Source organism: Poecilia reticulata, chromosome 16 (assembly GCF_904066995.2).
Source record: "Poecilia reticulata chromosome 16, P_reticulata-male-v2, whole genome shotgun sequence".
In the NCBI taxonomy this organism is placed as follows: domain Eukaryota; kingdom Metazoa; phylum Chordata; class Actinopteri; order Cyprinodontiformes; family Poeciliidae; genus Poecilia; species Poecilia reticulata.
This window is the reverse complement of record NC_088845.1, coordinates 17,007,894-17,025,719: the sequence shown is the minus strand read 5'-3', so window position 1 is coordinate 17,025,719 and position 17,826 is coordinate 17,007,894. Positions and strand designations below refer to the sequence as shown.

The 17,826-nt window shown below is 39.6% G+C and overlaps 2 protein-coding genes across 3 annotated transcripts in view; both read left to right on the top strand.

Annotated features, from left to right (window-relative positions):
• fam171a1 (family with sequence similarity 171 member A1) overlaps window positions 1–7,825 on the top strand; it is a 28,051-nt gene extending 20,226 nt beyond the window's left edge. The window contains exons 6-9 of the mRNA XM_008432685.3: window positions 1,170–1,286; window positions 1,368–1,482; window positions 2,127–2,244; window positions 3,948–7,825. Coding sequence (XP_008430907.1) covers window positions 1,170–1,286; window positions 1,368–1,482; window positions 2,127–2,244; window positions 3,948–5,495 — 1,898 coding nt within the window. The 3' untranslated portion in view covers window positions 5,496–7,825. The remainder of the gene's footprint in view (window positions 1–1,169; window positions 1,287–1,367; window positions 1,483–2,126; window positions 2,245–3,947) is intronic.
• A 579-nt stretch (window positions 7,826–8,404) lies between these two features.
• Window positions 8,405–17,314, top strand: nmt2 (N-myristoyltransferase 2). 2 transcript variants are annotated; one of them, XM_008432688.3, is made up of 12 exons: window positions 8,413–8,616; window positions 9,007–9,127; window positions 10,080–10,221; window positions 10,676–10,794; window positions 10,878–10,969; window positions 12,280–12,396; window positions 12,478–12,648; window positions 12,749–12,857; window positions 12,938–13,108; window positions 13,193–13,360; window positions 14,310–14,447; window positions 15,321–17,314. In XM_008432688.3, exons 1-12 carry the CDS (start codon window positions 8,504–8,506, stop codon window positions 15,339–15,341), a joined length of 1,482 nt encoding a protein of 493 aa, XP_008430910.1. In that variant the 5' UTR covers window positions 8,413–8,503; the 3' UTR covers window positions 15,342–17,314. The 2 variants fall into 2 exon arrangements, with proteins under 2 accessions (XP_008430908.1, XP_008430910.1); XM_008432686.2 differs by having other exon boundaries at window positions 8,405–8,616; window positions 12,938–13,360.
• Window positions 17,315–17,826: the final 512 nt, after the last annotated feature.

The window sequence follows — 17,826 nt, the reverse complement described above, 5'->3', positions numbered from 1 at the left end:
TTCTTTCATCCTGTCTTTCATTTCTCTTATCTCTCTTTCCATTCCTCCTGTCTGTCCACTGTCGTTTCCTCTGGCTGGCATGTTTTTTACCCTCTGACCTCTATTGTATTTATATTTTTAGCTCTTTAAAACTCCCCCACCTCCCTTTTAAGTTTCCCTTTTTTAAATGTCCGTGCAAATTCCTGAATATTTCTTGTTTATGTTTGCGTAAATATCGTCTATTTGTCTCTAAAACGCATCAGGTCAGAAGTGTAAAGGCTCTATTGAATGTTTCCTCTAAGTGCACATTCCCTATTAGCCAATCAATCAGTGCCTTTGGCTTTGTTGTGGTTTTATTGTCATGACATTGCTCAAACTGCTGCTGTGTTTAGTGATTTCTTTTTTGTGGCTCTCTGTTGGTATTTTCAGGCTGCCTCCTTGTGGTGGGCTTGGATATTGCAGCCTTTTCGATTCAAAAGTTTAACTTTTCCAGCTTTTAGTCAAATATCCTTAAACCGTGCAAATAAAATGCTTGTAGTTTAACTTGGGTACTCTAAGAGAGCAGCTGTAATGCCCCAGGTATTCTGTTTTTTCTTTTTTGAAACAATACATCAGGCTTCTTATCAAAGTCACTTTAAGGACAGGGTAAAAATGTTTTCATTTTACATCACTATTCAAAGAAAAGGAATATTGACCAAGGCGTAGTGACCAAATTTGGTCTTTTTCTGGGTAGCATCCACTCCTGTTCTGTGTTACACAACAAACTAATCGAGTATTAGTAATCAGCATATTACCTTTTATTTACATGTCGCCATATTGTGAAAGAACAAGAGAAAATGAGGCCAGGGGGGAAAAATATAATAAGACAAATTGGGGATTTTTTTGTTCACAAGACTTATATGTTCTCATTTAAAGTTGAATCATTATCTCCATTTAAAACCATTGATGCAAAATTTTAAATTGTGGAGCGCTAACTACTATATACATTACCACTTCTTATGTTGGATTGATAATAATTCTTGCACAAGATTACAATAATGCTCCATTGTCTTTACCTAATGTGGGAGAGTCGGATGGGAATTTAGTCTGGATCATCCAGTTTTCACTTTGTCACTTTCTTCTGAAGTTCTTTTTGACACTGTAACTTTTGGCCAAGTTGGATTTTAATAAATGTGGTTTTGTCTGTTTAGGTGCCTGGATTAAGAGCAGTTCGGGTCAGGTACAGAAGGTGGGGAACCAGCTTACTCTGACCTACCTCGCTCCTCAGCTCGGGTATTGGGTGGCTGCCATGCCTCCTCTGAACTCAGGTAAGAAATTAGACAAAATTATAAGTAAAGTTTATTTGCTGTTTCTTTGTCTTTTTAGTCAATAAAGTTATTTTTTTGAAGGTCCAATAGTGGCAAGGGACATCAGCGCTTACCATACCATGTTCCTGTTGGCCATACTGGGAGGCATGGCTTTTATTCTGCTGTCCCTGCTGGGCCTGCTCTTGTACTACTGCCGGTATGTATAGTAATCAACTTTTTACAGCAATATGTCTTACTGATTCATAAGAGGTTGCTTTTTTTTCCTTAGTCAAGGACTCTGAAAGCCAATCATTTAAAAATACCTTGATCAGACCTAATGCAAAGCTATTTGGGATTACAATTGGGTATCCTGGGTGAGAAAATGCAGATTCGCACAAAAATAAAAAATACAAAAACAAACACATAAGAATAAGAGACTGTACAGTAAGGGAAAACTTAAAGCATGATTTGAAAAATGCTGTGTAGTGATTAGAAATGACATACTTAAATGAAAAGAATTAGAGGAAGGATCTGCGATAACGCTCCTTTGTACACTAAGGATGCAACTCTTTCACTAAAGTAGCTCCCCTTGACAGTTGTAAAGAACATTAATTTAAAGCGGCCTAGCTTACTGTATTTTCTACTCTAGTAGCGTTACAAATAAAATTCCCGTTGTTTTGGACTTGTAGCCAAATAATGTAAGCATCTGGGTTTACAGGTCAACTGTAGAATTTGGGGTTGCTCAGTATTAATGGTGGGGAAAATGATTCGTGGTGGTGTTGTTTCTATATGCAACAACATATAGAAACAACAGGAGTTGGACGACTAACTCATGCACTCCTCTGTGTCTGTGTTGAACAGACGCCGCTGTTTGAAGCCTCGCGGGTCTCATCGCAAGTTCACTCTGTCTGCTGGTCTTGACAGCACAAAGAAGGATCAAGCAACCTCCATGTCCCACATGAACCTCATCAGCAATGAGGTCTGTCTCCTCAATTATTCATTTTATAAAGGGAACTCTTCTGCTTTTTACATGTCAAAGATTTTTTTTTTACTAAATGTTACTAACAACTCTAAGTCACTAAAGGTTTGCAGTAGTTTCTGTGAGCAGCACAAGTTTTTTTTTTTTTTTTTTTTTGTTGAATCTTGTCGCAGTCGGTTTGTGTGAACTGATCACCGAAAGCCAATAAAATAGAGCTACTACAACAGCAATGAGGGGATTTTTATATACTTGTATTAATTTTGTCTTAAAATATTTGAGAAAATGTATGACATTATCATAAATGCAAAATAGTAGACATAATAAACTAATCGATTATAAACATAGTGGTAAAAATGAAAAAAGATAAACACTCAGATATTTAAGACTAAAATATGAAGCTTTTTAAACTCTTTGATTTGATTCCTTTACCTTTTGATGCCTTTTAGCATTTTGGTTGTTTTTTTCCTTGTAGAGCACTTTGTGTTGCCTGTGCTTTTGGAAACATGCCACGTAAATAAATTTCGCCTCTTTGACCTAAATAGTGAAAAGTTATTAACATAAAGCCAACATTTAAAATAGTATATAAACAGAAAGATAAAAATGCTTTCTTTAAACGATAAGTTTCTGAACTTCCAGTGTGAACTTCATGTCTTTCCAAAATCTGTGAAGACTGTGAAAGTCATGTTGTCTGTCCCCAGATTTAGATTGTGGAGAGTAAAGCAGTAAGTGTATCTGGAATTGAAATCAACAGCTGTGACAGCCTCCTCAGTGAGTCAGACTCGGCAATGCCTGCAAGCTTTTCAGATAGGATTCACTCTGACAGCGTTACACCTTCTCTCTAAGTTTGAAGGATCAAAGATGAGCAAGAGCGACAGAATGGGGAAGCCTTGTGCAGCTAAGAGCACCACAACCTGTGCAGTCTGAAAACCATCCAGGTTTTAGGGCTCAATTGAGCCATTCAGTTTATATTCCAGTTCCTCCTTTGGCTTTAAAGATTATACATGTTATGTTTATCCGCTATGGGCTTTATAAAGTGCTTGAATTCTGTATAAAATCTTTGAAAATGTTTGAGGTTCAGGCTGCACAGTTTGGTAGCGAAGTGCAATCTACTGTTTGATTAAAAGCCTAAATTTGGAACAATTTATTTATAGTTGAGACTAGATATTTAAAGATAACAAAAAAGACACATTCACATTTTTTCTTACTGTCTGAAGTTAAGTTACACCAAAAAGAATTACCAAAATTATTACTATTTGCTAAAGTAAAGGGGCAGGAAACTATGGGAGAACATTTATTGGAGATGTTTAAAAACATAAAATGTTGATATATTTTTATTTATTTTGTCCCTGCTGTTGACTATAGAATATTATCACAAAATGTTAATGACAACAAAAAAGTGTTATTATATAATAGTGAATTGAAACTATCTTCTTTAGTTCATTTGTATTGTTCTTATCTCCAAAGTGCTGCGCTGGAAAAGTTTGAAAACTTAACTTGACTTATAAAATGTATAATTTTCTAAAGAGGCTAAAAGTAGTGAGTCTATTATAGTGTAACATGTTTAAGATCCTTGAACTAAAAAGTTGTATCCAATGGTTCTACTAAAGAATCGCATCTTATTTTCTTAGACTGCTGCTTCATATCTGTACTCAACCCTGAATGAGTCTAATACAATTTATATGACCAAATGTTATTTTGTTTAGGTGCAGCTGGAGCTCGTTTCCACAGCAACCGAGCCTGACATGACCACGCCAATGTTGAAGCCTTCTTCGTACGAGCCCCAAGACACTCGGCGTCAGCAGAGTCTGATCCACCTCAGCAAACACAGCCGCTGCTCTCTCGGCAACAACAGCCACCACGGCTCGTCCCTCGGCAACCTGACGCCTCGCAGCAGGGACTACCGGCAGTCTGCAGAGACGTTCCAGCTGAAGGCAGCCCTGTCTTGCGGGACAGAGAGGGGCTACCGGCAGTCGTACACCTCCGTCTGCTCGTCCAGCAACCAGATTTCAGATGCGCTCTCGTCATCCAATCACGGCCAGGTGTCTGCTACCCAGCTGAGCAGCGTTGGCATTATTGACTGCATCTCTCCGTCTTCTCCACCTCACTCCCCCTGCAGGGGGGAAGGAGGGGAGTGCAGGGCACCCGACCACCTGCTGTCCCGTTCTGTAGACCACCTGGAGCGCCCCAACCCTCAGTTGCTCTCCCGACCGGGCCAGCTGCTCTGCTGCGGCTCGGTGGACCTGCTGAGTGCGGGAGAGGGCTACTCCAGAGTGCGCCCCACACTGGTGATCCCTGCACATTACATGCGCCTCCCTGGTGAACACCCGCTGTCTGGTCAGGCCCTCCTGCTGCAGACCGACCAGCAAAGTGACTTGGAGACCATCCAGGCTGAGCTCAACGCCTCCCATTCCCAGCAGCCTCTGGGGCCCAGCCCGTCCGACAGCACCCCAGACCCCAACAAGCAGGGCGAGGCAGAGGGTCTCGGCCTTTCGGAGTCTCTGTCTATCCCTACTGCTCTTGGAGAAACGGCTCTTGTTGAAATAAACAAAGAGGATACCTTGTTGGCTGAAAAGACTCTAATGGAGCTGAGAGGAGGAAAACCTCTGCCTCATCCCCGGGCGTGGTTTGTGTCTCTGGACGGACGCTCCAACGCTCACATCCGCCACTCATACATTGACCTCCAGCGGGCGGGCTGTCAAAACAGTTCACAGAGCTCAGGAGATCAGCAAGATTATGACAGCGGTGGTAGGCACGGCAACGACGCCAGTCTGGACTCTGGGGTGGACCTGAATGAGCCCAGAGCGGGGCGCAGGGGGGGAGACACAGAGCGGGAAGAGAGGATCTCCGAGAGAAAGACTGCCACAGCTTACACCCAGCTGGTGTACGTGGATGATCTGGAGGGGGGAGGCGACGTTGAGGAGAAACGCAGCCCAGAGGCTGACGGCAGGAAAACCCGACCCACCCTGTCAGACAAAGCTGAGCGTAAGGGAGAGAACCAGTTATCAGGGCTTGTGGAGGGGAAAACGGCAGAGGATGTCCAAATACTAGAGGAACCACCCTCGGTTTCCCCGGCATCTCCTGCATCTCCTCCTCCTCTGCCCACGCCAGAGGAAATGACTTTCAGGACTGATCACGCGCTGCTGTCTGTCTCCCCAGATGATGATGCAGCACATGAGGATGGAGAGGAGGAGAAAAAAAGCCCCTGGCAGAGAAGGGAGGAGCGCCCCCTGCTGGCCTTCAACCTTAAATGAGTCGCAGAAGCTGGTTAAAGGAGAGGTTTACATTTTTCTAGTCGGTCCTCATTATATAATCACAAGCCATAATTTACTAAAATCATTTCTGGAAGTTTCTCTGTGTCCAAATCTTTATGCAAAGTGACGTCAGTGTAACAACCCAGCTTTAAAATTCACTTTGCAGGTTCATCTCAATAAATTAGAATATTGTTTAATGCTTGTAGAGATTCATTATTCACACAGTTTTATATTTAAAGTGTTTATTTTTACTAATTTTGATGATTATAGGAACAATTTAGCTGCCCCCAATATATTATGAGCCATACTGTTGCATTTTATTATTAAGCATTACTTTTTACAGGTCTGAGAAGCTGAATTTGTGGTTTTCGTTTACTGTAAGCCATTATCAATCAAATTCTCAAACAAATACTTGAAATATGTCACTCAGTTTAATGTGTGCTGAAATAGATTAATGATATTTTAGTTTATTAATCTGTGTTTAATGTTCAGAAGCACATCAAAGGGAGGGTTTTACACTAAAAACATGATGGATTTTGAAGATGAACTTGTGATTTCCTTGAATTTTACACTACGATGGTTTTACAGAGAATCTATATGCAATCACCCAGAAGAGGATAAAAAATGCAAGAAAACAAACATGAAACTGTTTTATCAACACACAAAAATGTAAACCTCCCCACTGCCAGTGCCCCTCGACTGCTTCAACAAGACCATGAAGGATAAATGCTTTTAAATTCAAACCTTTTGCTCTTATGAAAGCACTGAAAACACATTTCCGCACTGGGATCTCTTCTAAGTCCAGAACTGAACAATTCAGGTCCCTCTAGGAGCATCCACCAGACGACCACTGAGCGGCTGACAAACAGACTTTGGAGCCAAGATATTGGGAGATTTTATGCACAACAAATATATGCCTTTTTTTATATATAAGGAGCCTTGTAGGTGTAAATGGACTGTGGTGGAAATAATTGATGACTTGACCGTAGCAGCCGTTTTTTCTTGAGCCATATTGGCAAAATCCCAGGAAGTACCCATTAAAAGTGAGAGTAAACCCCCAGTTAAACCACATGACTGGTGTTAATGGCTTTGGAGCACATGTGCACTACAGGACATGTAACTGTACAGTTTAATAGGAATCTGTAGACTCTGCTTTGAGTCCTACTGCAGCATCAGCCTCAATATAAACATGTGAACCCTGTACTTAAAATGGTTTTCAGTATGACGGTCGTTCACGTCACCTTTTAGGTCTGATCAAATTAAATGACTACATGCTCCTTGGCCGAATCAGATAATGTGACGCCAGTTTGCTGGTAACGGTAAATCACCACTACAAAACGCGTAGTTTCACTCTTTATAATTGTGAAGTTGATCTTATGAAGGTTGTTTTATATTTGCTGAACCACTGAGTTGCATATTTTTATTTTTGAGGCTATGCATCACTTTTACACGTCTGCTTCAGATGCTTTTTTTTGTAAACGTTAACCTCTATGATTTTTAAATGCCAACATGAAGTATTTTACCAGGAAATGGGCAGTTTTTTTCTTTCTTGTAACATATTAAGGGCTTTTTCTTCTTACTTGGCTTATTGTTGGAGCTGAAGCAAATGCTGCGTAATATTTTGCCAACTAACTGCTGCGTTTTAGCTTTTTTCTTTTTTTTTCTCCTTACACACATAATCCAAGTGCCTTTGAACAACCTGATTCTGCAACTTTATTTATTTGCACCTTTGCTTTGCCTTTAGCTTTCCTCCTCTACCTCAGCCCTCTCTCTTTCCCTTGTGAAGGGAAGCATGCATTGTGCTTTCCTCAGCACGCAGATATTACTACAGCTACACTGCAGACATTTCAGAAAATGTCTACCAGCTGCTGCAATCCTCAAAGCCTTTACAGTAATCAGCAAGGCGTTCCCTGAGAGTAAGTAGGTTTTTCAGGAAAGATGAAGCTAAGTGTGATTGTACGTGAAGCTACCCTGTCCTTTGGTTTTTTGGAGAATGAATGTTTATTTCAGTGTGTTTTTTTTTTTTTTAATTTGAAAACATGGTAGTGTCCATTTTTGATGCTTCTGAGTCTGACTATTAAATCGTCAATCCAACCAAGATTTGTGCATCCATAGTAATCATGTTACGGAGTATGTATAGTTGTGTTCTTACCTCTGCTCTGTCGAAATCATTTGTGAGTTGGTGTAATGAATGAGGTTTTCTTTCACAGTGTCCCACAACGACCTCCAGTTCCAGGTGGAGCAGCAATACAGAATACTGAGGGTGTAAATCGATTGGTTGCATTATATTTTAAGCCTGTTATTCTGAATAAACAACCAAGCTGGAATTATTTGTGGCTTAAGAACTCTTATTTACGGTTTACCACAAGCCATGTAGGGGATACTGCAAACATGGACGAAAGCGTTTGGTGAAATGAGAGAAATTTTATTTTTTGGTCTACATGTGTTATGTAATATCTGAAGTAAAACTAACACTGCACATCATAATCAAATCATCCAGTGGGCATGTTTTTGAGTTAAAAAATGTTTAAAGTTGACAGGAAATTTTGAAAATATCACCTGATAGTTATGTGTTATATGAAGACTGGTAGATTAATACCTACCAACACCAACTTTAAAGTCTTAAAGGCAATGATTAAAAAACTAAAATAAATAAACAATACTAAGCCTGGTGGGGGCACAAGTAAAGCCTGTTTCCTCCCCCTGCTCCCCCGTTTGGTTTTTCTTTTTCATTTTTTCGTTCTGTGCCCTCATTTTTGTTTGCTTAAAACAAGCAAACAAAAAAACATTGACCTCTATTCCCCCTGGTAAATTTGATCATAAACCGCCGCTGTGTATTTGGGAGTTTTGCCAAACGATAAATGTCTGTTCCACCTCACTTATCCCCCAGGGGGTGCTATTTCCCTCCCGATACTTTCTTTGTTTTTATTTTTTTCCCCATCTCTCGCCTCCTGTCAGTGAGCCTCTAAAAAAAACCGCTTGCTGGCAGTTTTTTTTTAAGCATCTTGATGATGGCGGAGGACAGTGAGTCCGCGGCCAGCCAGCAGAGCCTGGAGCTGGATGACCAGGATACGTGTGGGATAGACGGAGACAACGAAGAGGAGAATGAGCATATGCAGGGGTGAGGGTGGCCTGTCCCGTCGGGTGCGGGGGGAGAAATGCTCTAACGGTATTGCGAGCAGCCTGTTTATATGTGTGAGGTTAGCGCAGTTAGCTAGTCAATGTTAGCTGACACAAACACAACTAAGCCACATTTAGGCAATTGTTTAGAGTGTTTTCATTTTTTTAGTTTAAATTGTTTTATATCGCTAGAATATTTGACCTTTTTTGTAGTAGTTTCTGTTATTTTACCCGCCTGGATGACATGACAGCCATTAGAGCAAACCGTTAGTCGGCTAACAGCAAGTAGCTCAGCTGTCAGTGGCTGCTGTAGCTGAGGTTAGCTTTGTATATGTGTGTATCCAGCAGAGTCAGTCAGTCATTTTTGTCCTGTGTGTGTGTATCTGTGTAGCAGTCCGGGGGGAGAGCTGGGGGCTAAGCGGAAGAAGAAGAAGCAGAAGAGGAAAAAAGAGAAGCCCAGCTCGGGCTCTGGAGCCAAATCTGACTCTGCTTCTGACTCTCAGGAAATCAAGGTATGATGATGACAGTGGATCTGTAGAACTGCATCATATTAGGGCTGTAAAAAAGAGAAAAAAACTTTTCATACCTCTTGAATATTTTTTTTAAATTTGACTCTTTATAATGACAAACGTCAATGTCTTATTTTGATTTTATATGACATACCAACACAAAGTATAATCGTAAAGTTATAAAGACCAGTCGTGCATTTTTAACAATTGATTTTATAACTAAAATTGCAAATAATGTTGAGTGCATTCATATTCATTGTCCTTTACTCTCATACCCCTAAATAAAGGCAACCTGTTGCCTTCAGAAGTCGCCTTAGTTGTACCTAAGAGTCCACTTTTGTGCAGTTTAAACTCCATCTTTCCATCAACAGACCAGCTCTCTCTGCCCCTGAGGAGGACATCCATCCCCCACACCATGATGTGGTTGGGTGATAAAATTCCTTTTCTTATCCCACATTGTAATTTGCACAAAAAGTTTTGGATGCTTCATATTTCTCTCCTCACCCTTTCTATCAGTTTAGGTTGTGCTGTATTCTTTACATTTTGTGGTGATGCGTTGAACAATTTTATTTTATTTTTTACTTTATGATATTTTACTCTACTTGTTTTAATAACACATGAAGCAAATCCCTTGCCCTGAACTTTACTAGGACACTCCTTTGAAGTATGTGGTTGTAAAGTGGAGAGATGTGACAAGGTTCAAGGTATAAATACTTCTGTAATGTACTACAGGTAGGCTACAACTTGAGGATATACAGTTGTTTGCAATAATAACCAACACCAAGCTTACTCAACTCCTACTTATTCTATGAAATAGGCTTGAGTCCAGAAAGCCAAATTAGCTTAATAAAAGCAATCAAACCATCACACATTGTGCAGGAAAAAATTGCGTGACCAAAGCAGTTTATATATATATGTGTAAGACATATATATGTCTTTTTTTAAATGTTTTCAGAACCCTGGCTTGCCCATTCAGAAGCTCCAGGACATCCAAAGAGCCATGGAACTGCTGTCCTGCCAGGGTCCAGCAAAGAGTATCGACGAGGCAACCAAGCACAAATACCAGTTCTGGGACACCCAGCCTGTCCCAAAGTTAAGTAAGTTTCAAATTAAAGTCAGCAAATAAAATCACAATCAATGGCTGCTGTGCTGCAGTAAACGCTGTTTTGTTTAGCAACTGTTTACGAAGGGCATTAATTTTCCAACTAACGACTTTTATTTCATCCTTCTGAGTTGCTCAGGGTGCAGTGCTGCAGAAGAGTGTTAGCTATACTGCACATCCAAGCTTTTCCTTTGTGAGTCATTATATTAAGCAGTTTCCAGCCCAGCTCTTGCCCATCTTTGTAGCAGGGCTCATGTTACGGGGGACGCCTGGTCACCTTAGGACCAACGCAAGCAGGATTTAACCTCTCAGCTCTTCTGCAGTGTTATTAAAAAAAAAAAAAAACGACTCTTCCGCTTTTTGAAATTTAAAATATAGAAAATGTTCTCCTTCTTCTTGTGTTGTTTGGAAAATAATTCACAACTGAGAGAGATGTGCTATTTTTGTAGATGAAGTTGTGACAAGCCACGGTCCAATTGAAGCTGACAAAGAAAACATCAGACAGGAGCCATATTCTTTACCTCAAGGCTTTATGTGGGACACCTTGGATCTTAGTAATGCAGATGTAGTAAGTGGGATGCTTGTATCGGATAGAAGAAACTAATGAGGTCACTGATAATTATCTAACTGAAGGTGTCTTTCTGGTTGTAGTTGAAAGAGTTGTACACGTTGTTAAATGAAAACTATGTGGAGGATGATGACAACATGTTCAGATTTGATTATTCACCAAACTTTCTCAAATGGTAAGTACCTTCTGCGTTTGTTTACAGTGCTGGTGAGAAGTTTACATACACTCATCGTAAATTAATGTTATGTCTGCTTTAATTTCATTTGAACCATTATATATCTTTAGGGTAGGGCACAACTTTAAGTAATTTTAAGCAGAATTTGGTGTGAAAATGTGACTTTATTCAGATTTTCTCTCGTCCTCACAGGGATAAATTACTCATGCTGAGTCAAAAAAATACACATATACCTTCACTAATATTAGGAGAACTGTCTTTTAGTACGCTTACAGAGACGCCACATCCTTTTTGTAGACATCAACGAGGCTCTGTTATATTTTTGTGTGGCTATTTAACCTCCATTATTGACAGAATTGGTGTACTTCATTAAAATTGACTGGCTTGCTGGCGCAGACCTAGCTTTTAAGCTCAAACGGAAAATTTTCAATATGGGTTAAGGTTAGGGCCATTTCAGGAGATCAATGTCAGAAGATTAGAAATATGCTTTATTGTTATTAGTTTGCTGTAAGTGCTACAAAACCAATTCTGTGTGATTTTCATTTGCATGATTGTTTTCCTCTTGCCTCTCTCTCATTTAACCAAAGACTGAATAACAAAAAGATTCAGTCTGGCACATTGGTCTCCACTTTCTCTTTTTTTCAAGGAATAATTTTGTTTACGGAGACTTTAATATCCATTTACTTTGTTATTTCAGTTGTTCTATTTGTTTGGGATATATAAAATGTCTTCCAGTGAAAATTGTTTGTTAGAAATAAAATGTTATTGATATTTGTGTACTTGTGTTATTATGCGATTAACATATTACTTGAAAATGGTGTCAAAACAACACTATTGCTTTCCTCAATAACTTCTGGGACAAGTTATCGTCCAGAAATCTTTCCAACTTGCTGTGAAAATCAAACCCTCAGTATGATGCTACCCCCACCGTGCCTGTCAACTGCATAGCTGTTCTTGGGTTTGAAAGCTTCACTTTGAATCCTCCAAGCACACGCTTGATGTCATGGCCAAAAAAGTTACTTCTTATCTGAGAAATGAACCAAAGCAACTGAGAAAAAATGCAGCGACAACAAAAAGACTGATTAAAGGGTTTGGCATATTTTTCAGCCTGGATGGTTTAAATAAAATGCACGGTAATCACTGAAGTTTTCTGCTGCGTAATTGTTCCACGCTGAAACAATGAAAAGTTCAAGCAAATCTATAAAAGTTCCAAATTAATAAGATATACATTTTCATGACGAATCAGTGTAACCTTCTCACCAGCCCTTTTACTTTATTATCCACTTGCTGAAAGTGTCGCTGTCCCTCAGGGCTCTGCGTCCACCTGGTTGGTTACCGCAGTGGCACTGTGGAGTACGAGTGTCCTCAAATAAGAAGCTTGTTGGATTCATCAGTGCCATCCCTGCAGACATACGCGTCTATGACATGTGAGCTCATCTAACCGGGTCTATAGGTTTCTGCAGTCTGTCGGGCAGGGATTCAACCCTTGTTTGTCCCTGTTGGTGCAGGACAAAGAAGATGGTAGAAATCAACTTCCTTTGTGTTCATAAGAAGCTGCGTTCGAAGCGCGTTGCTCCTGTGCTGATCCGAGAGATAACACGGAGGGTGAACCTGGAGGGAATATTCCAGGCGGTGTACACGGCCGGAGTTGTGCTGCCTAAACCCGTGTCTACATGCAGGTATGACGAACCGTACTCGATGTTAGAACATGGTGGCACGGCATCTCCCCATTTCATTACCCTGTTTTTTTTTTTTGGGGGGGGGGTTTTCCCCCATCAGGTACTGGCATCGTTCTTTGAACCCGAGGAAACTCGTGGAAGTGAAATTTTCCCATCTTAGCAGAAACATGACGTTGCAAAGAACCATGAAGCTCTACAGGCTACCAGATGTAAATGATTGCACTTTTCTCGTTTTTTTCTAATAGTAAGAGAAATCAAACAAATGTTTTTGCTTCTGTGTTGCATGAAGAGCACGAAGACTCGAGGCCTACGGCTGATGGAGAGACGTGACCTCCACCAGGTCACTGAGCTGCTGCAGAAATACCTGAGACGTTTCCACCTCGCACCGTCCATGGGAGAAGAAGAGGTTGCTCACTGGTTCCTACCACAGGAAAACATAATTGACACTTATGTTGTAGAGGTCTGTACATTTACTTCCTGTCCTCAAGTTAGCAACTCGTTTTGTTGTTTTTCTTATAAAAAGACGTGCTTTCCTCTCTTTCAGACTGCAGGTGGCGTACTGACAGACTTTACTAGTTTCTACACTTTACCCTCAACTGTGATGCATCACCCTCTACATAGGAGCCTGAAGGCAGCTTACTCATTCTACTGCGTTCATACTGTAACTCCACTACTGGATTTAATGAATGATGCACTGATCCTGGCAAAAATGGTAACGAGCCACTTCCTGCCAAAAACCTCAGTTTCACACTTTATGCCAGATATTTACACGTATTGCATAAAAGTATATACGCATAGTTTTCCTCACTGTCTGACATTAAATCAGTAAACTGTTTGTGGTTTGGATTATTTACTGTTACCAGATCATTCCGTTTTTGCTAAACATCTTGAGTAAAGAAAGGGAGAGAATATTTTCAGAAAATGTTTTAGATCATTTTCTTCAAATTCAGCACATCCACATACATTTTCTTTTATATTTGGTATAACTTGGGTTTTATTTCCACAAGTTTTTCCACAATAGTTTGCTCAAATTTTCACCGCAGAGCTTCTGTAACTTAGTCAGGTTTGTTGGCCGCTTGGTAAGACTGAAAAAATTACCACGCTGAAAATCTGCCATTAAATATTATCATTTTAATAAAATAACATTACCAATAAAAAATTAACAGTGGTAATAAAATCTCGCGTGTTTTTTTTAAATTGCTCATAAAAGCAGCATGTCAGGCCCTCTTGAAAATTGAGATTTTTAATCTGGACATTTCCATGGTGTTAATAATTTTCTATAAATACTTGAAGAGATAAACATGGTGCTTTCAGAAAGTTGAACCCAAGAATGAAGCAGACATGTGGAGATCAACACTTCGCCTGATATCATTGCCTATCAGTATTTTTGAGGTGATGCCTTTAAATTAATCTGCTAAATGTTGCGAATTAAACTATCACAAGCTCAACATTTTACAAATTGTTTAGAGGTAAAAATCTGGTATTTAGCAAATAAAAAAAAACAGGAAATGTTTAGTTTGATTTAATGATGGAATGAGGGGAAAAAATGTGACGTCTCTTTTTAAACGGTGTATGTACATATCTGAGCTGTGTGTCATTAAATGTAGAAACCTAAGAAGGTGACTCGTCATCTCGGTGTTTGTTGTGTGTGTGTTTGACAGAAAGGTTTTGACGTTTTCAATGCCTTGGATCTGATGGAGAATAAGGTGTTTCTGGAGAAGCTGAAGTTCGGCATAGGAGATGGAAATCTGCAGTATTACCTCTACAATTGGAAATGTCCCCCTATGGACCCTGATAAGGTCAGCAGCATTTTACTACAACCCCTTTTGCATCTCATCATTCAGAAAGACTGGAGTCCTGTGTCCTAAAGACGAATTGCAGTGCAGTTTTCAGTGGAAGAACATTTCACGTGATGCTGCTCCTTGTTGTGCCAAACCATTTGAAAGATTACGTTAACTGTATCTGATTCATTAATTATACGATTTTAATTCTAGGATATTTTTGGTCTCTGTGTTGTCAGAAAACATGTTTCAGTACTTGAACCATGTGAAAGGAGCATTAAATAGGGTTCCTATACAAACCTGAAAAGTATGGCCTTTAATTTCTATATTTTCTGGATTGAGATAAGAATGCAAAAATAAGAGTATAATAAAAAAAATATTTGTACTTTCATGATTAATTCTGTCCCTTACTGCCTAGATGTCCTGGTCGTTCTTTCTTGTGTCTTCCATTTGTTCTTTTGCTAGTTTTCCTATCTCACTTCCTTTCTTCTTTGTCGGTTCTTCTTTCCTTCACTTTTTGTGCTTCTTCTTTCATCCTACATCTTCTTTCCTTGTCTGCCTTCCTTTCCTTCGTTGTCTTTCTCTCTTGCTTCCTTCCTTCAGACCGCCGCCTGTAGGAATGGCTAACTCAGACTCAACTTTTGAACTTTTGTGTGGATTATGTTATAAACTGAACACAGAACTAAATCTGATTATGCACACTACTATAAACTGTTCCACAAAGATGATGCATTGAATCTCTGAAAACAAAAGTTTTTACTAAGTTTTAAGACTAACTTAATCAGGAGTTCCATTGTATTTCAGTATTTTCAGTGTTGGTTAGTTTATTTGTGTAGTGAATAAATGTAGCGTTAGAGCTCATCTAATAGTCTGCTGACGCTCGTGTTCCAGGTCGGTCTCGTCCTTCAGTAGCGGCACGTTTCACAGCTGCTCCACAAACGAGCGTCGTTAACTTCAGCTTCTGGATTCTCCTCACTTGGACCTGCGGGTCGCCCGAGCTCAACAGTGACATCTACCACAAGTCAACCAACCTCGTGACCGGGCGATGGTCTCATTAAGAACTCCTGCAGTCCGCCCGGAGGTGAAAACTCTTCAATCATCATCCTGAATGTGAAGTCATGCTATGCCTGAGATATCCTTACAGTTACAGTGCTGTTGACATGCGCTCCCGCTCCTAAAACACGACACTCGGACGTTCCAGAGGATGCCTTGGCATTGTGAATTTTGTTTCTATTTCCTCATTCTCTACAGACATTGTCAGCAGGGGGCTGGTATGAAATACCTGTTCATATACCTTTGTAAATGATGATCAACGAGGCAGTTACGTTTTTACATGTTCATCCTCTCCAGTCCGCCATCAATGCCGCTGCGCCATGTATCGTTTCCCTCCGTTTTCATATCACTGTGGTCATTATGTGGCTGTTTTAGGCCTACGTAGGATTAGAAGCTGTAAGAAAGTGTTCCAGACTCCTACCGAAACGCTTTTTCTTCAGTAAAATATCTGTAACAAAGGAAATCTCGTACAAGACAACACAAGAACTGCAACATGTAGTTTACATTAAAAACAAAACCACATTTATTCCTGTAGTTTGAGTTGTAGGTTTGTGAGGGCTGATCTATAACCTTCTTCTTCTTCTTCTTCTTGAGTTGTGTAGAAGTCGGTGGCTTTTTAATGACGAATGTACAGCATCGAAGAAGCACAATTTTACAAACAAGTCAAATGGTTCTCTTACAAAATCTTAAACGTTTGGTTTTGACAAATGGGGGGAACTGTTTTACGTTACAAAGCTGACGTTTTGTAATTTAACATTAAACCCATACATGTGGTAGTATTTACTGTTGCACTCCATCTTTGTTGTTTTTGGTACACTTTCCAGTTAGCGAGAGCTCTAAAAAAAGGCAATATATATGTCAAAACATTTAAAGCCAACCATTGGACTGGATGAACCTGGGTTATAAATTGAAATGTTAATTAATCAAAAAATCTGAGGAAACATTTGATACATTTCTGTAAGTTCATCACACACTTTTCTTGGCTTTCTGAAATCTTGTTTTTTCTTTTTCTCTCAGACATTAAAATATATAGTGGGTCATTTTGTTTTAGTGTGATGTGCAGCTAACTGTATAGAAGTTGTGATATTTGTTAATGTAAAACGTCAACTTCAATTCTCCCTTCACTCATACTTTTTTTAGGGTATTTACCTGTTCTGTGTGCTTCAATGAGCAAAGGTTTTGACCAACCACTTGATCTAAGGAGGAGTCTGGTTTTTTTTACATTCTTTTTGGTGGTTTAATGTTTGTGACTCTGCAAAATGTAAGACAAACAGGCAACATCTGCTTTTCTTCTTCTTATTATTATTATTATTATTCTATTTTTAAAAGCTCATTTTGTATTTATGATTTTCTCACATTCCACAAAGATTGGCCAGAACGGGACAAAGCATTGGTCAGTAAAAGCTCTGAGTCCGACTCACAAAGAGATGCATTAATTTAACTCTGAAAACCGGTTTCCCCATCAACGGCGTGCCTCGTGTTGCCCGCAGCGGCTCAGATGAACCGTCCGTCGGTTCTGCTCCCATCTTGACTCCAGCATTGATGGTTTACAGCCACAAACTTCAGTAGCTGAGACAACCGCCTTGTTTTTTGTTTTTTTTTCCTTTTTAGGAGATCTGCAAGGTCGGGCGATGAGTGTGTCTCTGAATTAACATCCAGTCAAATTGAAGAACAATGTTTTTAATCTAGAACCATTGTAAACTGTGAAAAAGCTGAAGAACCTGTACCAGCATCATTCAGGCATAAACCCAGTGCGGATACCAGTCTGTTACAACACATCAGCTATACCAGCATGGACATTTGATTGAATAAACTTAAATTTTAAAAAGGAATCATGGCTGAGACGGAGCTTCTATTTTCTGTCGTTACTGAGATTTATTTATTTAGGCGTTTCTTTTTTTCTCTTTCCTCCACTAATGCAGTTTTGATTTCCACTGAAGAAATTAACGAGATGTTTTCAAAAACGTAAAGAAAAATCAACATGTTAAGTCTGTTCTGTGTGTATTTGGACTGATGACCTCACAAGAGGCACAAATCCAAAATTAATAACCTGGTGTTAGTATGTATTGGCTGACTGGCACATTCTGATGCCTGTGAGTCGCAATTAAGTTGCAGCGTGTTCATTATGTGTTAGAGCCAATTATTATTATAACTTTAAAAACTACATAATACAGAACAAACATGAAAATCTTCTCTTGGTGACAAATTCAGTATAAAGTGAGTTTGATTTATATAGAAAAATTTGCATAGCAGATTAAAAACATGTGGATATATAGTACTATCAGCACATTTAAGGTTAAATAATGACTATTGCATAACTAAGCGCTTCATTATTGGCAATATG